General features: G+C 46.7%; 1 protein-coding gene across 6 annotated transcripts in view; it reads left to right on the top strand.

The window, feature by feature from the left end:
* PROX1 (prospero homeobox 1) overlaps positions 1–25,723 on the top strand; it is a 91,620-nt gene that overhangs the window by 30,840 nt on the left and 35,057 nt on the right. For 5 of the 6 annotated variants that reach the window (XM_083175179.1, XM_083175182.1, XM_083175178.1 and 2 more), the window contains one exon: positions 7,254–7,371. In XM_083175179.1, coding sequence (XP_083031305.1) covers positions 7,254–7,371 — 118 coding nt within the window. The remainder of the gene's footprint in view (positions 1–7,253; positions 7,372–25,723) is intronic. The other variant, XM_083175183.1, reaches the window with a different exon arrangement.

Raw genomic sequence — 25,723 nt, 5'->3', positions numbered from 1 at the left:
CTATTTCCCATAACTTATATGAAAGAAAAGAAAAGTGTGTGTGTGTGTGTGTGTGTGTGTGTGTGTGTGAAGGCGTTGCTCATATCAACCTATTACTTTCTAAAATAACAGCCCCATTCTGATTGGTTAATATTAGCAACACCTCCAGTATTTATATCTAGACATTTTAGTAAATCTGCTCCAAATGGTTTCACTGTGTATAAGTCAGTGTTTAATGTGTTTTTTTAGTTTTTTTTTTTTACATTTCCATGTTTTAAGTTTAATTACTAAAAATTTTTTGAACAGGTCCAAATGCATTATGATCTGAATGTATGGACTAGTGGCGTGGGAACAAACTGAGGAGAGGCGTGGCTTGTTACTTCCTGCCCCCCTGTCTGTCGTGCTCACGTTCGTGTGTGTGTTTGCGTGACCAGTGCACTTATGTCGGCTCCACTTGGGTGAAAGTTGATGATGATGGAAGCTGGTTACCTAGGGTTAAAGTGATGTGGACGGTTGTTAAGACGCTTACCTACAACAAGCCTAATATGGTACACAATACACAAGTGCTGTAATGTTCTGATTGGTCGCTGTCAGGCACATGTGCCAAATGCTGTTGGTGGTGGGATCCCCCCCTGTGAAGCCACACCCACAATCTCTCGGTAACGGATCATACAGTATACCAATTAGAGAACATAAAGGCAGTCCCAGTCTAGTTGGTCTCCAGTTCTGTACTGTATGTAGATCACAGCGCTTGCTGGTCTCCAGGAAAAGGGATGCCTCTTGTCAGTATTAGAGACACATTGTAAGCTGGAAATTAATTCACCTGAAACTTTTTTTCCCCAACATCGGCAGAATGAACAAATTCTACCAGTATTGCCACAGGCAGGGACTTTGACAAAGCGCGATTCCTGCACAAACGTGACCCCATGGACATCATGTCCCCAGCACACCCCTGTTATATATAGTACTGTCAGGGCAGTAGAGAGCATGGCTGGGCCCAGGTACATTTCAAGGGGCATGGCCTAAGTGCAGGAGGCGTGTCCATGCACCCTTAGACTAAAAAACAGAAAAATAGCACTTAAAGCACCTCCCTGGCCTCACTGCAGCCCAGCACCCAGTAGCATGTGCTGGTTTGAGAAGAGCTGCTGCTGCAAGGCATCAGGGGCCCCAGTCGGGCCTCTCTATCAGACCTGGATCTGGGTAATTAGTCATTGTCGTCCCCCCAGTTGTTGAACAGAGATACACAAGTAGTCATGGCTGGTGGGCACCCAAACGTAGCATGCCAAGTACTTTCCAACATTTTAGCCAGTGAATATGTGCACCACCGGCATCACTTGCACCCATCACCAACAGGCGATAAGTAAGTAATGGGGGCCAGAAGCAATTCAATTCCCTCCTTTACATTATATGACAAGAATGAGCTGCAATGAGCATAGATATCGATTCCTTATATTCTATTAACCCTTCCATTATTTTATTCAGAACCCCATAATACCCGACATATCTCTCACTTGCCCTCAGCCACCACCAGGTATCCGGAGCGTAACGCGCAGAGACGGAACTAAGAATCCAAAGCAGGAATGAGCTGGGGCCGATACACCCTGCTGCCCATTATTGCAATCTCCATTCATTTGATGACTGGTTGCTACGGGATACTGCATGTGCTCACCCTTATCTGTATTACAGTATAGGGTCTGCAGCATTTCAGCGACTACCCTAAGGATCCAGGTGTGGTGATATAGGCCATAAAATGAGACGGAGGCACCGATCGCTATTTAAATCAAACCCCCTCCCCAGCAGGAGAATCTGTGTAACATCTGACACCAATAGGTGTTTTCATGCAGATGAGAAGCAGAATTCTGTGCGACAGGAGCCTTGCCAATCCTGCGACAGCTTTGTCATATGAATAGAAGATGAGTTTCCACCTGTGCAGATGTCTCCTCAGCGCGGACGACTTCTGTTGTGCTCCAGTTTGGTAAATGCAAATGCCTGGGCTTGAACGGTGCTGTTTTTCTTAAGATGCAAAAAAGGTGCGCAGCAAGGAAATCAGTGGGAGCAGGACAACAACTGGCTGCTCTCTCACTTTCTGCATTTGAATAAAAAACTTAATATTTGATTAAACATTCATTTGCAAAGATATCTAGCACTCCCTAGTAACACGGGGCGGACGTACAGGTGCAGTTTGACAATCCCTAATGGGGAAGCACAAAAGACTAGACACACAATGACAGTAGTAGGAAGAACTTGTAGACATGGGTCCGTGTGACATCCCAAAGCTCATTTTAACCCCATCAACTTGTTGCTCTGTACAAGGCACTTTAATAAGGTCTTCAGTAGTAGACGTTGTGTGATCCATGTGCTGACCAGTTAGAGAGACCGCTATGTGTAGAGAAGAGATAAGAAGTTCTAGCGACTGTAAGTATCACGGCAGCATCAAGATCTGGAGGAACCAAGTTTCTCCTTTTGGGCCTCAGCTCGCTGATTTTCCTGCCTGGGATCAGACATTGCAACAAAGTATTCCTCTAAATAAACCGCGCATGGTGAATATTTACTGTATAGGGTTGGTTCTTATTGGCCCGTGTAACAAATCTTTTTATAGTACAGTATTAGATTTTTTTAAGATTGTGTGTCAGATATGTCTGTAAATCTCTGCACATGAAACAATTCTCTAAGAATCGCACACAGCTTAGATACATGTCCACATATCAGGGTGATTGCCCTGTTCACTCCTGTTTCATAAAAAGACCCAACCAAGCCGATTCAGAATAGGGCAGACTTTTTTGAATGCTTACATTTGGGTCTGTGAGTGCAAATACTCGCTGTTTGTATCTTTGCCACACGGCCGCAGTGTGAGCTGTACAGCAAATCAAGGGCCAGATGGATCAAGCTTCAAAAAGTGATGAAGTGAAGAGTGATAAACAACCAGCCAATCAGCTCCTACCTGTCATTTTTCAAACCCAGCCTGTAACATGACATGTAGGAGCTGATTGGCTGGCTGTTTATCACTCTCCATTTTATCACTTTTTGAAGCCTAGTACATCTGGCCCTAAGTGACCATGGGGCCACACGCTATGTACTGAAGACTTTGTATATCTAATGTAGTATAAATAACAGCTATACTGTATGTACCTATCCGACAGCAAGCCCTGCTGTGCGTACGGAGCAGTAGCAAGCATCTGTCCGTCGTTCCCCCGCCTGCCTTACCCTCCCCGGCCGCGCACACGCCCAGAGTCTTACACCCACCTTTTTGTTGCTGTTGTTTAGTTAAGGCTATATTGTACTTTGTAAACACACAACACAAGTCTCAGGTTGTTTGAACACAGCGTTAGGTTCAGCTGCAGTACACCGTACCTCTGATCTTTTATGTTCCTGAGCAGATGTCTTTCATTAATTTATGGATTTATCATCTTTGCGTTTTTTTTTCTTTTCTTTTTTTTTTTTTTTTACACCTGGCAGCTGGCTCAAGTTTCAGCAGTTATTGTCTGTTTTGCATTGCACATAGAATTGAATATCATCTGTCTTCACAAAGCTGGGGCTATGAGAACCGAGGCAGGCTGCATGAACTCCGGGGCTAGAGACTGTTTAAACATCTCGCACACTTGTCCCCCCCACCACCCCCCCTTAACTCCTTAATATTTATTTGTGCTCATTTTCTTCCCTGGCCTTGAATAGGGCTTAGCTCGTGTTCGGTACAGCTGTATGTTTACCGAATCTCTTCCATCGTGACTCATTGTGCGTGTGTAAGTATCCTGGAAACAGCCGTTGCCTTCTTGGAAGAGCTGTTGGTTTTTTTTTTTAGTGCCTTTGCTTAAAAGGGAAAAAAGTCACCGCTTGGTCACTTGCGCCACGAGGTTCGTAAGGGGGGAGCAGAGCGCTCATGGTGGAAGCCCCAATACGCTTATACGCCACTGGTGTTGTAAATATTTATGAAGACCAGATGATATTCATTATATATTATAAAAAAGACCTATTCAAATTTCTACAAAAAAATAACGTTTTATGTACAGTATACTAAAGTGACATAAAACATATGGGTTGGGATGTAATGACATCTTAGTTCTGTGGCCAACATCCCCTCGCATGCGGCTGAAGGGGAGGGAAATCCTTCGGTGGTTGCTGACATCAAATGATTTCTTTCCACATCGGAAATAAAAGTCTGAACTGACTTTAATTTCCAATCACGCCTGAATCGGCCTTCACGTTCCCTATCACATGTCCACACACATTCACCAGAGCCAAATAACTACGTTCCAGCACATGTTTGGATTGTGACATTGTGTAGTATGCACGTGTGTGTGTGTGTGTGTGTATGCCGTTTTTATTCTAATAACAAATCTCAGGCGTGACACAGTGGCACAGTGACTTTTGCCTATAATCCTAGCCCACATTAAAACATGCAAACACAAAGATGCGTTTGATCCAGAAGTTGTGTTATCTGGGTGACAGCTCGCTGCGGTTATTTCATTTATGCATTTTGACAGATGGCACAGAGAGTATAATGCACTTTTAGGCTTCTCTATCAGTCTAATGGAGGTAACTGAAGGTTCTCGCAATTCTTCTCTTGGCACAAGAAGTATGTCGGGGAAATTACCTTCCCTTGTAATGAGTAACCTCTGAGGCTAAGCTGTAATCTCAGAACCATGTACAATGTGTAGCTGGTATCTTTCTATATCACATCAGTATTACCCGCTTGTGTGCATGTATGGGCGCGAGCTAATATATTATATACGTGCTAGATAGATTTAGGTACAAACACATAGGGGTCAGGTTACTGAGATGAGAGTTCTGGGGATGTTTCCCATAGCAACCAATCAGATCCTACTTTACTTCTACAGGATAATAGAATCTGATTGCTTGCTACAGTATGTGCAACCTCCCATCTTAGTACATTTACCCCATATAGGCCCTTATTCAGATCTGATCGCAGTACAAATTTGTTTGGAAAAGTGGCAAAACCATGTGCACTGCAGGTGGGGCAGATGTAACATGTACAGAGAGAGTTAAATTTGGGTGGGGTGTGTTGAAACAAAGATACATGCAGTAACTGAGTTATGTGAGCTGTATCTACCAATGTACTTGTAGGGTACAATGCTGCCTAGGGTGCAGAGTCTTTGCTGTCCCCAAGGTCAGCCGCTGGGTTCAGATCCATTTCATCTTCTTCTAAGTCTGTAGAAGAAAGCAGGGAACCCAGTGGGGGGGGGGGGGGGGGGGAGGCCTGATTGACCTGGGGGGGGGGGGGGGGCAACATTGATTTCCTGCACATGCATCTTCATTTCTGATAAATTATAAAGCCATTAATTTGCTGAGGAAACGGCAGGGCCCAGCCTGCGGCACAGATGTGCCCTAAGCAGTCGGCTTACAGAGCTCACATTATGCCAAGTAGTGCTGATGGAAAAATGAGGAGACCTAAAGTGTCACCGTTAGTCCTCCCCTTTCCACCACGGACTCTTCTGTGTGCTTTTACCAAACAGCATTATTGTGATTCTCTTATTTCTTTTTTGTATTAAATCGTTATTTATATTAATTTGTTATGTTTATCTGGTTGATTGTACTAAACTTAGTACATCTCCCTGCTGTTATTCCATGTGGCAAAGTAAAAGTTCTGCTGGTATTCTGTGTAGGAGGGGAAGATTTAAGTCCTGACGGTATTCTGAGGGGAAGAGTTAAGGGGTGTACACACGGAGCAATCCTACATAGTCAAAATTGCTTAGAAGGTTAGTAAAGATGGCTGTGAAGGTTAGACAAATCGCCCTATAATATCGCCTAGTAAAAAAGAGTTGCCAGGCACGAATATTTTGACTAGATCGCTGGCTGTACAATCAAAATTGCTGGTATTCACTGCTGAGGGAGATATTCACTAGGCGATCTGCAATGAATACCAACCATTCTAGTATAGTCAAAATCGCCTAGTCAAAATCACTGTTGTATCTAGTCAGAATTGCTTAAAGTCGCTCACTAGCAAAAATCACTCCGTGTGTACGCCCCTTAAAAGTCCTGTCGGTATTCTATGTGGCAGAGTTACAGTCCTGCCGGTACTCCATGTGGCAGAGTTACAGTCCTGCCGGTACTCCATGTGGCAGTTACAGTCCTGCCGGTATTCCATGTGGCAGAGTTACAGTCCTGCCGGTACTCCATGTGGCAGTTACAGTCCTGCCGGTATTCCATGTGGCAGAGTTACAGTCCTGCCGGTACTCCATGTGGCAGAGTTACAGTCCTGCTGGTATTCCATGTGGCAGAGTTACAGTCCTGCCGGTACTCCATGTGGCAGAGTTACAGTCCTGCTGGTATTCCATGTGGCAGAGTTACAGTACTGCCGGTATTCCATGTGGCAGAGTTACAGTCCTGCCGGTACTCCATGTGGCAGAGTTACAGTACTGCCGGTGCTCCATGTGGCAGAGTTACAGTCCTTCCTGTACTCCATATGGCAGAGTTACAGTCCTGCCGGTATTCCATGTGGCAGAGTTACAGTCCTGCCGGTACTCCATGTGGCAGAGTTACAGTCCTGCTGGTATTCCATGTGGCAGTTACAGTACTGCCGGTGCTCCATGTGGCAGAGTTACAGTCCTGCCGGTACTCCATGTGGCAGAGTTACAGTCCTGCTGGTACTCCATGTGGCAGTTACAGTACTGCCGGTACTCCATGTGGCAGAGTTACAGTCCTGCCGGTATTCCATGTGGCAGTTACAGTACTGCCGGTGCTCCATGTGACAGAGTAACAGTCCTGCCGGTACTCCATGTGGCAGAGTTACAGTCCTGCCGGTATTCCATGTGGCAGTTACAGTACTGCCGGTATTCCATGTGGCAGTTACAGTCCTGCCGGTACTCCATGTGGCAGAGTTACAGTCCTGGCTGTGCTTCGTCTTTGCAGTTAATCAGGAAATTAGACATAGCACCCTACTGTATATTTCAGATTTTACCACATGTATGTTAGTTTAGGTTTCCTGGTTGTAGATTATTTTAGCTATAGGTTTTATTTCTATTAAATAGACCATACAGTGGATAAAGCAATGATTTGTCACTTTGATGTAATATAATGTTATACCAGGCTAACAGAGGGGGAGTCAGTTGGTATGTATCTGACGCACATAAGATATTTATGTACACTTTTATGCCCATTCCATGGAACAGCGCCACTGAGTGGCTAAGTAGGTTCTTTTGGACACACAACCAATGCATTACTGTTTTGTATCTGTTGTAAATCACTTGTAGGAAATGACTGCTGACATGCTTGTCTGTCCTTACAAGACATTTTCCTTGACTAGCGCAATTCTACATGCAGGAAGGTCTGTCTCCAAATCACTTGAAAAAGGCCAAACTGATGTTTTTCTACACACGGTATCCCAGCTCCAACATGCTGAAGACATACTTCTCCGACGTCAAGGTAAGACCCCAGGTACTAATACTTATACAACTTCAATTTATTACAAAAATGTGGGAGAAGTTCAGTTGTTCAACGTAGAAACCGGTCAGATTCTTAATTAGTAAATGATTATTATTACAGGTTGGGTTTCCCTTATCCAAAATGCCCAGGACCAGGAGAATTTTGGATAACGGATTATTCCGTATTTCGGAATATTTTTATATTTGAATGAGGTATCCTGCATTTATGTTATATACGCACATCAAACACATGAAATGCACACACATATATTTTATTTGTGCATGAAACTGGTCGCAGTACAAATTTGTTCTCAAAATGGGCAAAACCATGCAGCACTGCCGGGGGGCAGATGTACCATGTGCAGAGAGAGTTACATTTGGGTGAGTTATTTTGTTTCTGTGCAGGGTAAATACTGGCTGCATTATTTTTACACTGCAATTTAAATTTCAGTTTCAACACACGCCACCCAAATTTAGCTCTCCGTGGATACTATGGTTTTCTGAATAATGTCAATAACAGATATTTGTATAAGGGATATTCAACCTGTATGATTATTCATATTATTTATCCAAAAAGTTCTAAAAATAGCTAGAATCTGATTGGAGCAAGCTACAGCATGTATGTGTGTGTATATATATATATATATATATATATATATATATATACACACACCTTAGCCTTGATGATTTGGGTGGGTTCAAAGATTTATTTAAACAAAAAGCTATGATGTAATAAGATATTGTATAATTTATTATATTTCTCTGTTGCTTGACAATTGTTTTTAATACTGTTTTAACAAATTCTGGTTTGTGCCAATATGATTTTAATATTAAACCAATATCACTGAAGGCTTTTCAAAGCTTACGTCCCAAATCCACAGTCGTTTTACATTTTGACCTAGATTTATAAAACACTGCGATATTGCGCCATTAATCCTGTGTTATTTTGAGGGGCTCATGTATTATATTATATTATGCAGAAGCAGATATGGCTGCTATGTACAAATGTCTGTAAGCACATTAAAGTCGCTCCATTTTGAGCAGCGCGTTGTTTCCGTGATAACAGGTGTTTTGTATTTCAGAAAAAGAAATATTGGTACTTATGTAATATCTGGGCTCCCGTTTTTCTTATGAGACCGCATCCCCTCGCGGGGCTCGCTGCGCTCGCCACGCTTCGGGCACGGTGGCTCGCTGCGCTCGCCACACTATATAAAATCAACTCCATGCGTATTTGGATAGTAGGGGTATGAAAAAATGGGATGCATTTAACATGGGAGCCCAGATAATACATAAGTACCGAAATATTTAAATTTATATGGCAGTGATATAACCTACTAGTTTTACCCCATAATTAATCTAAATGCTAATAATTCGACTCATGTTTAATCATTTTGGGAAACAGGTTAGCATAAAGTCTGGGTTTTTTTTTTTTTTCAAGATGACCCTTTACTGTATGTGAGGTGAAGGCGGCCATTTTGTGGACTGAGCCAGTGTAATCTTATTGATATCAGTGCTGATGTCTCCACTATGTGCTATCTGACTAGATTGCTTAGAAAATTACCCTACATTGCTCCATGTGTAGGGGCCGCTATCGCACAGCACAGTCGCCCCGTGTGTAGGCCCCATTACTCTGGTAGTCCAGGAACATCTGAATGCATATATACCTTTAATGCTGTCAATAGATTATAGAAGTGTATGGAAGGTTATAGAAGGGATGTTCAGTATTCCCACTTGCTAGTGTCAAATGGGCTTTTCAAGGGACAGAAGCCTTTAAAAGCACATTAACCCCTTCAGTGGTTTTTATTTTTTAAGGTAGAGTTTTTTCGGGGGAGCACCACTGGACACTCCATCAGCCGCTACCCGGCCCTGCCCTCGGTCACGCTGCACACAGCCGGGGGAAGGCAGCAGGAGCCAGGCAGCTGCTGAAGCTGAGCGCAGCGCTGATCTCAGGGCTCAGCTCAGTGGCGCTGCCCGGCAGGAGGAAGCGCAGGCAGTGGCACTCCCGAGAATTTCCCGGATTTGCCAGTCTGCGCACTGGAGCATAACCCGGAAAATTCTCGGGAGCACAACTGAAGGGATTAATGCACTATGGCACCCGAAGGCTTGCCATCCAAAAGCGTCACACCCAAACTCTTGTTACCCAAAGGCTTGCCATCCAAAAGCGTCACACCCAAAGGCTTGCCGTCCAAAAGTGTCACACCCAAACTCTTGTTACCAAAAGGCTTGCCATGCAAAAGCATCACACCCAAACTCTTGTTACCCAAAGGCTTGCCATCCAAAAGCGTCACACCCAAAGGCTTGCCGTCCAAAAGTGTCACACCCAAACTCTTGTTACCAAAAGGCTTGTCATCCAAAAGCATCACACCCAAACTCTTGTTACCCAAAGGCTTGTCATCCAAAAGCATCCATGTTGTACAGTGTTACTGCCTATGCTGGTGTCCTCTCCCATCCCCGCTGTATGGTGTTACTGTCTATGCTGGTGTCCTCTCCCATCCCCGCTGTATGGTGTTACTGTCTATGCTGGTGTCCTCTCCCATCCCTGCTGTATGGTGTTACTGTCTATGCTGTGTCCTCTCCCATCCCTGCTGTGCGGTGTTACTGTCTATGCTGGTGACCTCTCCCATCCCCGCTGTATGGTGTTACTGTCTATGCTGGTGTCCTCTCCCATCCCCGCTGTACAGTGTTACTGTCTATGCTGGTGTCCTCTCCCATCCCTGTTGTACAGTGTTACTGTCTATGCTGGTGTCCTCTCCCATCCCCGCTGTACGGTGTTGCTGTCTATGCTGGTGTCCTCTCCCATCCCTGCTGTACGGTGTTACTGTCTATGCTGGTGTCCTCTCCCATCCCCACTGTACGGTGTTACTGTCTATGCTGGTGTCCTCTCCCATCCCTGCTGTACGGTGTTGCTGTCTATGCTGGTGTCCTCTCCCATCCCTGCTGTACAGTGTTACTGTCTATGCTGGTGTCCTCTCCCATCCCTGCTGTACGGTGTTGCTGTCTATGCTGGTGTCCTCTCCCATCCCTGTTGTACAGTGTTACTGTCTATGCTGGTGTCCTCTCCCATCCCTGTTGTACAGTGTTACTGTCTATGCTGGTGTCCTCTCCTATCCCCGCTGTACGGTGTTGCTGTCTATGCTGGTGTCCTCTCCCATCCCTGCTGTACGGTGTTACTGTCTATGCTGGTGTCCTCTCCCATCCCTGCTGTTCAGTGTTACTGCCTATGCTGGTGTCCTCTCCCATCCCCGCTGTATGGTGTTACTGTCTATGCTGGTGTCCTCTCCCATCCCTGCTGTACAGTGTTACTGTCTATGCTGGTGTCCTCTCCCATCCCTGCTGTACGGTGTTACTGTCTATGCTGTATCCTCTCCCATCCCTGCTGTACGGTGTTACTGTCTATGCTGGTGACCTCTCCCACCCCTGCTGTACGGTGTTACTGTCTATGCTGTATCCTCTCCCATCCCTGCTGTACGGTGTTACTGTCTATGCTGGTGACCTCTCCCATCCCTGCTGTACGGTGTTACTGTCTATGCTGGTGTCCTCTCCCATCCCTGCTGTACGGTGTTACTGTCTATGCTGGTGACCTCTCCCACCCCTGCTGTACGGTGTTACTGTCTATGCTGGTGTCCTCTCCCATCCCTGCTGTACGGTGTTACTGCCAATGCTGGTATCCTCTCCCATCCCTGCTGTACGGTGTTACTGTCTATGCTGGTGACCTCTCCCACCCCTGCTGTACGGTGTTACTGTCTATGCTGGTGTCCTCTCCCACCCCTGCTGTACGGTGTTACTGTCTATGCTGGTATCCTCTCCCATCCCTGCTGTACGGTGTTACTGTCTATGCTGGTGACCACTCCCACCCCTGCTGTACGGTGTTACTGTCTATGCTGGTGTCCTCTCCCACCCCTACTGTACGGTGTTACTGTCTATGCTGTATCCTCTCCCATCCCTGCTGTACGGTGTTACTGTCTATGCTGGTGACCTCTCCCATCCCTGCTGTACGGTGTTACTGTCTATGCTGGTGTCCTCTCCCATCCCTGCTGTACGGTGTTACTGTCTATGCTTGTGACCTCTCCCACCCCTGCTGTACGGTGTTACTGTCTATGCTGGTGTCCTCTCCCATCCCTGCTGTACGGTGTTACTGCCAATGCTGGTATCCTCTCCCATCCCTGCTGTACGGTGTTACTGTCTATGCTGGTGACCTCTCCCACCCCTGCTGTACGGTGTTACTGTCTATGCTGGTGTCCTCTCCCACCCCTGCTGTACGGTGTTACTGTCTATGCTGGTGTCCTCTCCCATCCCTGCTGTACGGTGTTACTGTCTATGCTGGTGTCCTGTCCCATCCCTGCTGTACGGTGTTACTGTCTATGCTGGTGTCCTCTCCCATCCCTGCTGTACAGTGTTACTGTCTATGCTGTATCCTCTCCCATCCCTGCTGTACGGTGTTACTGTTTATGCTGGTGTCCTGTCCCATCCCTGCTGTACGGTGTTACTGTCTATGCTGGTGTCCTCTCCCATCCCCGCTGTACAGTGTTACTGTCTATGCTGTATCCTCTCCCATCCCTGCTGTACGGTGTTACTGTCTATGCTGGTGTCCTGTCCCACCCCTGCTGTACGGTGTTACTGTCTATGCTGGTGTCCTCTCCCACCCCTGCTGTACGGTGTTACTGTCTATGCTGGTGTCCTCTCCCATCCCTGCTGTACGGTGTTACTGTCTATGCTGGTGTCCTGTCCCATCCCTGCTGTACGGTGTTACTGTCTATGCTGGTGTCCTCTCCCATCCCTGCTGTACAGTGTTACTGTCTATGCTGTATCCTCTCCCATCCCTGCTGTACGGTGTTACTGTCTATGCTGGTGTCCTGTCCCATCCCTGCTGTACGGTGTTACTGTCTATGCTGGTGTCCTCTCCCATCCCTACTGTACAGTGTTACTGTCTATGCTGTATCCTCTCCCATCCCTGCTGTACGGTGTTACTGTCTATGCTGGTGTCCTGTCCCATCCCTGCTGTACGGTGTTACTGTCTATGCTGGTGTCCTCTCCCATCCCCGCTGTACAGTGTTACTGTCTATGCTGGTGTCCTCTCCCATCCCTGCTGTACGGTGTTACTGCCTATGCTGTTGTCCTCTCCCATCCCTGCTGTACAGTGTTACTGTCTATGCTGGTGTCCTCTCCCATCCCCGCTGTACGGTGTTACTGCCTATGCTGTTGTCCTCTCCCATCCCTGCTGTACGGTGTTACTGTCTATGCTGGTGTCCTCTCCCATCCCCGCTGTACGGTGTTACTGTCTATGCTGGTGTCCTCTCCCATCCCTGCTGTACGATGTTACTGCCTATGCTGGTGACCTCTCCCATCCCTGCTGTATGGTGTTACTGTCTATGCTGGTGTCCTCTCCCATCCCTGCTGTATGGTGTTACTGTCTATGCTGGTGTCCTCTCCCATCCCTGCTGTACGGTGTTACTGTCTATGCTGGTGTCCTCTCCCATCCCTGCTGTACGGTGTTACTGTCTATGCTGGTGTCCTCTCCCATCCCTGCTGTTCGGTGTTACTGTCTATGCTGGTGTCCTCTCCCATCCCTGCTGTACGGTGTTACTGTCTATGCTGGTCTCCTCTCCCATCCCCGCTGTACAGTGTTGCTGTCTATGCTGGTGTCCTCTCCCATCCCTGCTGTACGGTGTTACTGTCTATGCTGGTGTCCTCTCCCATCCCTGCTGTACGGTGTTACTGTCTATGCTGGTGTCCTGTCCCATCCCTGCTGTACAGTGTTACTGTCTATGCTGGTGTCCTCTCCCATCCCTGCTGTACGGTGTTACTGTCTATGCTGGTGACCTCTCCCATCCCTGCTGTACGGTGTTACTGTCTATGCTGGTGTCCTCTCCCATCCCTGCTGTACGGTGTTACTGTCTATGCTGGTGACCTCTCCCATCCCCGATGTACGGTGTTACTGTCTATGCTGGTGACCTCTCCCATCCCTGCTGTACAGTGTTACTGCCTATGCTGGTGTCCTCTCCCATCCCCGCTGTACGGTGTTACTGTCGATGCTGGTGACCTCTCCCATCCCTGCTGTATGGTGTTACTGTCTATGCTGGTGACCTCTCCCATCCCTGCTGTACGGTGTTACTGTCTATGCTGGTGTCCTCTCCCATCCCTGCTGTACGGTGTTACTGTCTATGCTGGTGTCCTCTCCCATCCCTGCTGTACGGTGTTACTGTCTATGCTGGTGTCCTCTCCCACCCCTGCTGTACGGTGTTACTGTCTATGCTGGTGTCCTCTCCCATCCCTGCTGTACGATGTTACTGTCTATGCTGGTGTCCTCTCCCATCCCTGCTGTACGGTGTTACTGTCTATGCTGGTGTCCTCTCCCATCCCCGCTGTATGGTGTTACTGCCTATGCTGGTGTCCTCTCCCATCCCTGCTGTACGATGTTACTGTCTATGCTGGTGTCCTCTCCCATCCCTGCAGTACGGTGTTACTGTCTATGCTGTTTTCCTCTCCCACCCCTGCTGTACGGTGTTACTGTCTATGCTGGTGTCCTCTCCCATCCCCGCTGTACAGTGTTGCTGTCTATGCTGGTATCCTCTCCCATCCCTGCTGTACAGTGTTACTGTCTATGCTGGTGTCCTCTCCCATCCCTGAAGTACGGTGTTACTGTCTATGCTGGTGTCCTCTCCCATCCCCGCTGTAAGGTGTTACTGCCTATGCTGGTGTCCTGTCCCATCCCTGCTGTACGGTGTTACTGTATATGCTGGTGTCCTCTCCCACCCCTGCTGTACGGTGTTACTGTCTATGCTGGTGTCCTCTCCCATCCCTGCTGTACGGTGTTGCTGTCTATGCTGGTGTCCTCTCCCATCCCCGCTGTAAGGTGTTACTGCCTATGCTGGTGTCCTGTCCCATCCCTGCTGTACGGTGTTACTGTCTATGCTGGTGTCCTCTCCCATCCCTGCTGTACAGTGTTACTGTCTATGCTGGTGTCCTCTCCCATCCCTGCTGTACGGTGTTACTGTCTATGCTGGTGTCCTCTCCCATCCCCGCTGTACGGTGTTGCTGTCTATGCTGGTGTCCTCTCCCATCCCTGCTGTACAGTGTTACTGTCTATGCTGGTGTCCTCTCCCATCCCTGCTGTACGGTGTTACTGTCTATGCTGTATCCTCTCCCATCCCTGCTGTACGGTGTTACTGTCTATGCTGGTGACCTCTCCCACCCCTGCTGTACGGTGTTACTGTCTATGCTGGTGTCCTCTCCCACCCCTACTGTACGGTGTTACTGTCTATGCTGGTGTCCTCTCCCATCCCTGCTGTACGGTGTTACTGTCTATGCTGGTGTCCTCTCCCATCCCCACTGTACGGTGTTACTGTCTATGCTGGTGTCCTCTCCCATCCCCACTGTACGGTGTTACTGTCTATGCTGGTGACCTCTCCCATCCCTGCTGTACGGTGTTACTGTCTATGCTGGTGTCCTCTCCCATCCCTGCTGTACGGTGTTACTGTCTATGCTGGTGTCCTCTCCCACCCCTGCTGTACAGTGTTACTGTCTATGCTGGTGACCTCTCCCATCCCTGCTGTACAGTGTTACTGTCTATGCTGGTGTCCTCTCCCATCCCTGGTGTACGGTGTTACTGTCTATGCTGGTGTCCTCTCCCATCCCCGCTGTACGGTGTTACTGTCTATGCTGGTGTCCTCTCCCACCCCTGCTGTACGGTGTTACTGTCTATGCTGGTGTCCTCTCCCACCCCTGCTGTACAGTGTTACTGTCTATGCTGCTAAAAGCATAGAGCACCATTGTATCTTCCGTATGTCCAAGTAAAGACAAGTGCAGCATTCCAAGTCATACTGCTGATAGAGCCTAAGGAAGCCCTAATAAATGTCTAGAGCCTCAGAGTGCGGTGTGAAGGTCCCCTAATTGTCCCGTCGGCAGCATTTTCCCATACTTGTGCTGACATAAGCAGTCTGCAGCGTGGAGAGAACACCACACTGACGTTCACCGGGCACTTGCTGCCGGAAAACAAAAGTGTTGATTGTCTCTTATTTACAACTTAATTTGTTGTTGATGTCGTCTACACGGAGCATAAGGAGGATGAGCAGAGTGACAGATTCAGGGCACATTATTCAAATGAGGCGATGACTCCCAGCTGCATCAGGCATTAGGCCTTTCTGGTTTTGGGGGATTTTAATTTTTTTTTCCTCGGAAGCAAGTAATTATTTTCTTCACATCGACTTGAATGTGTGTTAACAACTCTTAAGTTACGTCGGGTCTTTAATTATGTTGTCATTATCTATATTGCACCATAAACATTCATTCAGCCAAAAGCAAACAAAATAATTCAGTTTGATCGCACAAAATTCCGGACACTTGCGACAACTCTCGTAGTGCGGACTGAGACCTGCAGAGTCTCACACAACATAACTTGCGGTGGGCGGATAATGGCACTGCCCTGTATAAAGGCCCCCAATAGTCTGTGGGATGCCACCTGTCTCCATTTGATTTCTTAATAGAACAGTAGACGGTTTACATAGTTGGAGGTGTCGGTTTCATGTCAGCCATTGAACGCTTCTAGAAACCCCAGACAAATTGTGCAGTTTATTATGATTGGCTGCGGAGGGTGGTTGCAGCAGGACATACCTGGTTATAATTGGCTGCGGAGGGGGTTGCAGCAGGGCATACCTGGTTGTAATTGGCTGCGGAGGGGGTTGCAGCAGGGCATACCTGGGTATGATTGGCTGTGGAGGGGATTGCAGCGGGGCACACCTGGCTATGATTGGCTGCGGAGGGGGTTGCAGCAGGGCACACCTGGTTACGATTGGCTGTGGAGGGGATTGCAGCGGGGCACACCTGGTTACGATTGGCTGTGGAGGGGATTGCAGTAGGGCATTCCTGGGTATCATTGGCTACGGAGGGGATTGCAGCGGGGCACACCTGGGTATTATTGGCTGCGGAGGGGATTGCAGCACACCTGGTTACGATTGGCTGTGGAGGGGATTGCAGCGGGGCACACCTGGTTACGATTAGCTGTGGAGGGGATTGCAGTAGGGCATTCCTGGGTATCATTGGCTGCGGAGGGGATTGCAGCGGGGCACACCTGGGTATTATTGGCTGCGGAGGGGATTGCAGCACACCTGGTTATGATTGGCTGTGGAGGGGATTGCAGTGGGGCATTCCTGGGTATCATTGGCTGCGGAGGGGATTGCAGCAGGGCACATCTGGTTACGATTGGCTGTGGAGGGGAGGGCACACATGGGTAGAGCTTTTGGTGTGTCCTCTCTTTCAAGGTGTCAATAGAATAGAATATTACACATCTTTTCATACTACCATATGCCTAGAGAGCAGCTAGTCTCTGTTGCTCATCCTCATAGGCGCTGCCCCCAGACCCCCTATATTCTCTCAGTTTCCACAGAACAGCATCCGAACTCCCACCCGCTGCAGAAACCCACCCACATGGCCACATGTCCCCCTACATTCTCTCAGGGCCCCAGTTGCCGCAGAAGGCCTCCCATACCCCACGCAACATCCATTCCCCCACTTACCACATAATGCACCCACTAAACTCACCTATGTGGACACAAATCCCACAAGTACTTCAGAACTCCCTTCACACCTCCCCAGATTTGGCTGAGACCCCCATTTACCCCATATCCCACAGAAGTCAGCTGCTCTGGTCACTCGCTCTCCTATTCCCCGAGAGCTGGGACCCCTGGCAATGGTCATTGCGGCATTAAGCAGGGAAAGGGACAAGGCTCGCTTGGACCACTGGCCGGCCCGGGGTCACCTTTTGCCCATCACTGATTTATATGTAGCCGATATTGTTCTATTGTGAAGCAACACTGTCTCCTCTGTGACTGGGATTCTCGCTGTAATCACTGCTGCAGCAGACCCTCAGTAACCACAAGTAATGTGCGGTTCCGTATTTGCAGACCTGGTTGTGGTGATCTGTGTAACCGCGGGTTACCACCAGTTTGCACTCACATCCTAAGAGAATTATCATTCATCGTCGCACCCAATCCCTCGCCACGGGCCTCATCAATTTATTTAAACGAGGCCGGGCCGCAGACGCCTGACAAGGATGCTGCGATAAAATATAAAGGCACATTTAACTTAAAGCAGATGTCAGCTTTAAAAGCTTTATTAAGTTTGCATTCAGCTCAGCAGATATGATAGGCACCGGGCCACCTGTCTTTTTTTTTTCCAGTGGTAATTACTAATTTTATGTTCCAGTAGAGCTTTAACAAGAAGCAAACACTTCTTCACCCGTGCTCCGCGCAGAGGCTTAATCATCAGGGGAAACGCAAAAGCAACGCGGCGACTTCATGTCTGCCCGTGTCTGTCCCATGTATGTAATAAGCATCAGCCATGTCACTGAGTAGTCACACTGTTATGCCGACAGATTGCACGGCCCATTCTATTGCAGAGACCAATGGTCCTTCCTGCGGCAGGAGGAGGCCTCTATAGAAGAAGGATCCTTATGTAGTGGTCAGTTGACAGTGACAACTGTGGCTTTCCGCGACCTGTACACACCAGGGGCGGATTAAGCCTTCGGGGGGCCCGGGTCACTTTAGTCAAGGGGGCCCCCTCCCACTTGTCAATACTGGCCGCAAACTGCACGGGAGAATATTACACTGTCAAAACACAGAGTAAAGGCAGTATAAACGTGGTCAATGGGTAACTGCAGGGTGGAGGATTAATATATATATATATATATATATATATATATATAAATAGCACATGAATGCCTGTGTTTGACCTTCTGTACATTACTCTGTAGGAAACCTCACAGGCTGCCTGCCTCTGATTGAAAACCCTCCCATGACGAGGCCGCTGCTGTCTTCCATGGCCTGAGAAGCATGTAATGAGCTCCATCAATCAGAGCTCAGCACAAACCTCTCAGCCTCTGACCTCTTGTGCAAAGTCTCATGGGTTTACTCCCAGTAATGCATTGCACACTTGTGCAGTCAGTGTGCCTTGGCTCCCGATGCTTAGCCCCATTAATCATTGTCACATTGGCAGATAGGTGAAGCTGCAGCACTACCCCACTGCCATGCACAAAACCTTTAGCTAAAGGATAGCACACAGATAGCACAAATGCACATTCCTCTGCCTCTATAGATTTTAAAGTTTGTATCAACCTGTGATGGATGCAAAATATATTTACTAACTCCGGGGTCTTTAAATCATTGCAAAAGAAACGATCAATAAATCCGCTTATTGCTTATAACAGGGGTATATACAGCCTGTGATGAGGATTCCCAGCTTATAATGCACTAAGTGGGTGTTTGTACACAGTGTGACAAGTCTCCTTTCCCCCCCGCGACTCCCTCTGTAGCGCCCCAGTGACAATAGCCAACTTCAACCTCATTAAATCTTGATAGAAAGGCACCAAGGGGTCAGGCATAAAGAGCCCCTTTATCCTGTATCTCTCAGCATCTTGCCGGGTCTCCTGCCTGTTCTCTGCACTCAGCAGCCGGAGAAGCACTTTATATAGCAACGCATAGAACAAGTGAAACAAAATGACGTTCTTCCCTATGAGATTGTGGGTTCGCTCTATGGAAGAATTGTTTCCCGACCCCTAAATGGTTCATTATAATGACTCAATTTAAGACCTCGGGGTAAATAGTGAAGATATGTAACAGCTCCCATAATGTATAGCTCACACCTCAGTTACCCCCAGAGAACATCCCTCTGTGATTGGTTTCCACCCATAAGTCTGATTGTTTGCTATAAATCTGGGGAAGTCTCAGCGACGCCCGATGGAGACGTATTCATAATTCATGTAATAACTCTGTAACATGAGTTCCCTGGTGTTTATTCGTCATTTGAAATAGGCCATAGTACCAAACATGATATAAAATTATTCTTATAGTGGTTACAAATATTATTTATAGTCTATAACATAAAAGCATTTCACTCGGCACTGGCGAGAGACACCGCACGAATGAGATTGCTGATCAAAAGAGCTTGCACTCTAATGAACACAGATCAGTGAGACCGTAAGGCGAGAGTTGGTAATTCAGGTTATTGGGTAAATTTACCATACCGCTAGCCATATGCGCGAGTGTGGCGTAGACCGTTTATACAGCACATGCTCAGGAACCCTGGACTTGGGGTCCTAGTTCCAAACCCCCCTCCCTCCCAAAAAAAACATTAAAAAAGTTTCAATAAACATTGATGTAACATTCTAAACTAATACATTAACAACTTTAAAAAATATATCCGTGGGGGCCTCTGCTTCCCTGGGTAAAGTGCGACAAAGATGGCGAATTAACCATCTGGTGTCTTGCAAAATCCTGATTTCAGTGAAAAAACAGATACCTAGGTATCTGTAGGGGCGCCTGTATGAGTAGTTAGGCCAGCAGCAATCTGAAAAAGGGATTGTCAGTCCCTATGGGTATAGAAAGAAAAATGGAATGTGGATTGTGCTAGATTGATGGCAGAACAAGGTAGATAGTAAAAATAAAAGTATTTAATTAATACATAAAACACACTAAAATAGCAAGAATTTGAATTGATAAAATATTGAGAATATTAGGTGGGTTGAAAAAAGGCTGCTTCCAGTTGTAGCAACGTCACCTTAATGAGAGTCCACAGTTGATAATGGAAAAGGGGAGAGATTCCTCCAGACTGTTATTGTGGTGTCCCTTACAGAACTTCCTCCAAACAATTGGTGGGGGTAGCGTACCTCCCAGTTGGAATAGCTGAAGCTGTAGGCGATCCACTGGGTGACCAGGGTTGGTACTTTAGAGAGGTGGCTTGCCTTTAAATAGGTGGTACCCTACACCGATGTCACAGGAAGGATAGGTTATGGTCTGGTTCTCCGTTTTGGCTCTCAGGTGGAATCTCTCAGGAGTGGGGGGTGACGTCTGGAACAGCAGTGTGTGGGAAAATGTGGCTTGGTTGCCTACCAACGCGTTTCGCTGCTTTTTTGCACCCAGCAGCGAAACGCGTTGGCCTAGGCAACCAAGCCACTTTTTCACACACACTGCTGTTCCAGACGTCACCCCCCACTCCTGAGAAATTCCACCTGAGAGCCTTTAAGTCCGGCGGCCAAAACCACCAAAGAAGTGGATTAGCCCTCTGTAAGTAAAGTCCCCGTCATAGCCTGGTGGTATGAGGAAGAGAGGACCGGGGAATGGAGAAATGCAAGAGAGTCACAAGGGGCCGGGTGCATGGAGGGCATGTAAAAAGGTGCAACATTGCTGGCGGATTTGTAGGTTAAGACTACAGTTACGGCTTGTATCCTGTATATGACAGGCATCTAGTGTGTGACAGATACATTATATTCCCACTGGAATGTAATATATACTGCAGCTCTGACCCCATTAAAGGGCAGCTCACAGCTTCATATTTTGCAGTAATTAAAATTCATTCTGAATGCCGCACTTTTACTTAATATAGATCCAGCCCCAAACGTCCTTTCACCCTGAGCAATGGAGTTGGGCTGCTGCATCCTATAAGTTATGTCCTTTACAATCCTGTATACAAGAAAAATCCATCGCAAATCCTGTTGTGTTAATACATCGTTTGCGTATCCTACGTGGCTACAGTACTTAAATTGTGTGCATTATTTTGCTCCAGTCGATGACTTGCACCAAGGCCTTTATATCATCTGGCCAGATTTGTTCTTTGCACCGCCTTTGGGAGTGACCCTGTTCTGTGGGAGCATTTGTAACCAGTGCCTACAACAACACCCAACTGTATCCTATCATATAACGGTTTTGCTGAGAAGCACAGACGGGAGACAGGAAGTAGGAATTCGAGAAGAAGAAAACATATAGGAAAGGGATTAGAACTGTTTGCAACATTTTAATCCATCTCCTTTATAATACAGAATTCGATGCCCTACATGCTAATTTGTTTGGAATAATTAGGAAGTTTTCCTTACATTGAGGGTGCCTTGTGCCGTGGGAAAGGCCCGCTCACAGTGACTCTTCGGGGTGGAAACACAGGCTCTTTTTAATTGTGATTCACTTTAACACTAGCGCATTAGCGCACTACAGATGTCTTCGCCTGTCTCTTTAGAACAATTGATCGTTCTTTCCCTCCCTCTCTCTCTGGAAGACAAAAGAGAATAACACACAATTAGGAAAATGAAAGAAAAATGATCCATTATTTACACTTGTGCAGAGACGCAGCCACTGGCAGAATGCGGCATTGTTTTCTTATTTACGTATAAAATATTGATCATGTCATAATTTACTTTTGGTTATAAAACAGGCCCGTAACTCATTAAAAGGAACGTAAAAACCATGACGGTGGCGATAACTATTGTTTAAAGTGAATGTGTCCAAAAATATAGGGTCTCGTTCAGGTTTGTAAGCAAAGCAAAAAAAACACACACCCGTTGGTAAAGCCATGCTGCACTGCAGGGGGCAGATGTAATCTGCGCAGAGAGAATCAGAGGTGGGTGGGGGGTGTTCAAATTGAAATCTAAATTGCAGTGTAAAAATAAAGCAGCCAATATTTACCCTGCACAGAAAAAATATAACCCAAACACGCAGATATCGCTTCACGCGGGGAAACCTCGGCGTCGTGGTTCATTTTCCACCTAGTTTCTCTTATGAATGCTTAGGATACAACATTGTATTCATTCCATTCTGCTGCCCGAATGTGTAGGGGCAGACTGCAGGTTCTGCGCATTTCGCTTGGTATTTCCACGCAGAAGGCTCCCTATTATCTTATTATTGGAAACAGAAAGTCGCTGAAGTCGCCGGGGATTATGGAGCATGCGATCTGTATGATGAAGTCACGTTAAAGAGATCCCCGCAAAAAGTGGGATAACGTGATAACTTAGAATAAAATGAGATAACAGGACAGTGGTGGAGAAAAGTATTGGGGCTTGTACTGTACATACTGTAGTTGGTTTTTGCAACTTTAAAAAAAAAAAACTTGAAGTTTCCAAATATGAAAAGAGGTGATATTGCCCTTAGCAACCAATCAGATATAGGCAATATCACATTTTTTCATTTTTTAAAAAGCTTTAGTAAATTGAACCCCTAGAGCAGGGGTCTTCAACATGCGGACCTTGATCCAGCTGCTGCGGAACTAGACGCCCCACACACCCTGACAGTTTTGCTGTGAGGGTTTGCTGGGATGTAGAGTTCCACAGCATATGGAGGGCAGTATCTTATATACCCCTGTCGGGAGTGTTTTGGGATACATTAGAAAGTGCATTTATAATGATTTTTAATTGTGTATATATAGTTTGGAAAAAAATAAAAAAATAAACCCTTGCAAATCCCATGAACACAGCGCTCAACAGCCATGTCCCAAATAATTACACCCATTGTTCTAATTTGTAGGGCAGATTAGTTGGAAAATGGCCTTTTTTCACCCAGCCTAGAACTAATATACTGTACTGAAATTCTCAGTGAGATCCATGTTAACTTGACTTATACCTTTCACACCAGAAGCAAATTATCGGGTTAAAGCTTTTCAACCCGTTTCAACACAGTTTTATTCTTTGGTGTGAAAGGGTCAACACGGGTCTTAAATCCCAGCACTCTGACCCTGGTCTTGACCAGGGTCAGAGTGCCGGGACTGAAGACCTGTGTTGACCCTTTCACACCAAAACAACCTGGGTTTTTCAGCAAATTCCAGGGTTGACAACTTTAACCCAGTAATACCCCTTTCACACCAGAAAATGCAGGGACCCACCTGGGAATTCAGCACCAGGGATCATGACAGGGCATTCCCAGGATAGCCCCTTTCTTTTTCTTTTACCAGAAGGAGGCAGGGAGGAGGCGGACAGGAGGCCAGGAGGTGAGATGGCGGTGGACAATACTCACCCTGGGTTGCTGGTCCTCGGTGCAGGCCGTTGATCCAGGTCAGACGGCGGGTGCAGAAAGGGGTATAATTTGCTTCTGGTGTGAATTGGGGTCAGGCTGCACCTGGCAAAATGACCCGGCAGACCAAAATGCCGGGTAATTGCCAGGTGGCCGGTGTGAAAGGGGTATAAGTGGATGCGGATGGGGGTTTAACCCGTGTTAAGCAATTTACAGACTACTCGTGTCTAATTCAACCATCTCCATAAAAGCACTGATTAATAATGATGTTATTCCCTGTAGCAGGCAATATAACCTTCTTTACATTGGAATAGATTCTATCAGCCATTTGGAATATTTTGTCCCTTTCCCTGTGCTGCAGAACCTTAGGTAGCCGTGTTATCACTAATAAGCTGATTGTGCTGCGTGCAGTGTAGGGGAAAGCGAGGTCTTGTGTTTGCTTTTCATTTACTTGGTCACTTATTATTGTGTGTGTGTGTGTGTGTGTGTGTTTAGTCAAGAAAAGACCAACTCGGGACCAAAAGTGATCATTGAAAATAGTTTTGCCCCTCTTATATCCTTTGATGACCTTACCTGTCTCCCAAAACTGGGAGATTCACCATGGGATACCTGTAAGCCCTTACCTTTGTGAGTGCGCACTGGCTGTCATATGTAGTCGTGGTTCTGTGTATCCACAGACTTAGAGCTACTGAATTTCCCAGGTGAGACCTGACTTCTGTGCAAGGCTTATTTAGAGACCCAGTGAGCCGGAATACACAAGGATCAGCAACATAGCATCACCATGTCTTCCTTATTAATTGAAGATTGCAAATAATAATTTTAATACAATAGCTTATACAACCCTGCAAAGTCTGATGCCCAGACTGGACAAACTCTTTCCCATAACCACTAAGTTTTACTAATCCTCTTCTGTCATTGGTCGTTCTCACAATATTGATCTCCTCTTCACCACAGCTAGCCCGCTCCCTTCATCCTCGTTCCGCCTTCTTACTGGCTGCTATCCATCTCACACCTGTCTTATCCCTGCGGCCAGAAAGTTTCTGCATTCTCCTTAGAAATCAGGAAATCGCATCTTATCCCAGCAGCTTTCTGAAGGAAAAGGGTCTTCTCAGGTCATCAGGACTTGCCATCTCACCCTTTATATTACCCTCAAGATAGTCAGATAAAGAACCATTTTACACACACCAGAGACTGGCGTTATAAATCTGTTCAGCTGTTCCAAATTGTAGCACTTGCCTCCCACTTCTGCCCCTGCTGTAGCTGTTCCTCGCCCCTTGTCATTCCCCGGTTTAACAGCTAAATAAGAAATAGTTCTCCTCACGGCCCGCTGCTAAATGCTGGCGTGCCGGCTCGCTTTTAATCGCCCTCGTTAGGTCATTCACGGCCTTTCTAGTAAAGAACAAAAAAGCAACTTTTTTTTTGTTATTATTCTCTACAGTGCCGCAGCCCGTGTGAGACAATGTCTCGTAACAATACCGGAGTCTAATCTCCATGTCAAAGCAATTTTCATTCCCCAGTGCACAGGCCGCTATCATTTTGTAATGTTTTGTTTCTTTTTTTTTTTTTTTAAAGAAAAAAAAAAAGAAGGGGCGCAGTACGCCGTCACGGGGGCCCTGTCCTTCTTATCTCGCTGTCTGGAAATTTGGACAGTGTGTGTTTTTCTTTTACACCGCTCGGATAAAACGAAAAAAAAAAGGAGTCCCAAGTTCAGCAAATCGTAATGGGTTTAAGTTCCGCCGCGATTGGCGACCAGAAGATCAGATAACTGTGGTCCTTCAGTTGTCTTTTTAATCAGGTTCCCCGCAAGGCTGAGTGGAGACAGAACAGACACACACAGCGAAAATATAATTCTCGGATAGGTTAAGTACATGTTTGAACTCTCGGCAAGCAGAAGCGATTTGATGATGACTTAATCATTTTCTGGTCAATTATCGGTAAGGACCCTTGCAACTGCACGGCAATTATGTCGCAAGATGGCCTTCTGGGACAAACACCAGTCTCCCTGCTCCTGTTTTCTCTAGATTCCCTGCCACCGATTCTCATTCACTTCATTATCTCTGTTAACATAGAAACAAGTTTCTGTGCAGTAATTACAGCCCCAATGCACACTTTAGCTGTCATCTTGATGGAGGCCTGGATGTGCTCACGGCAGTGTCGGATAAGTGTTCTTTGTTGATTTTTGATTAATGTACACGTCTTCCTGGAGATTAGGCGAAGGGAATGCTTGTGATGACAAAGGGCAGGGGGGTTTACGTATCAGATTGCACCATTTAAAGCTACGGCTTTATTAGCTTTGGCTTGGCAAGCCGGGGTCTCATCTGTTCTTTAAAGGCAAATTCAAACTAAACTACATGTCACTCCTTTTGCTGAAGGAGACTTCAATGCGTGTGTATGTAGACGCACGAGCCGCGATCCCTGATCACAAGCTGCGGACACATGCAAAGAATAGGGAATCTTCTTGAGCGAAGGGGCGACGTGCAGTTTGGGGATCGCAGACAAAAGTTTGCAAATGCAACATAAAGTTTGGAGATCCAAATGTTTGTGCTTATTAACAGTGTAGACATTTTTTGGGCACAGCCAATGTTTTTGAGGATGCCACTTAAT

The sequence above is a fragment of the Crinia signifera genome, chromosome 3 (genome assembly GCF_055691185.1).
Source record: "Crinia signifera chromosome 3, ASM5569118v1, whole genome shotgun sequence".
NCBI lineage: Eukaryota > Metazoa > Chordata > Amphibia > Anura > Myobatrachidae > Crinia > Crinia signifera.
This window is presented reverse-complemented; position numbering and strand designations above follow the sequence as displayed.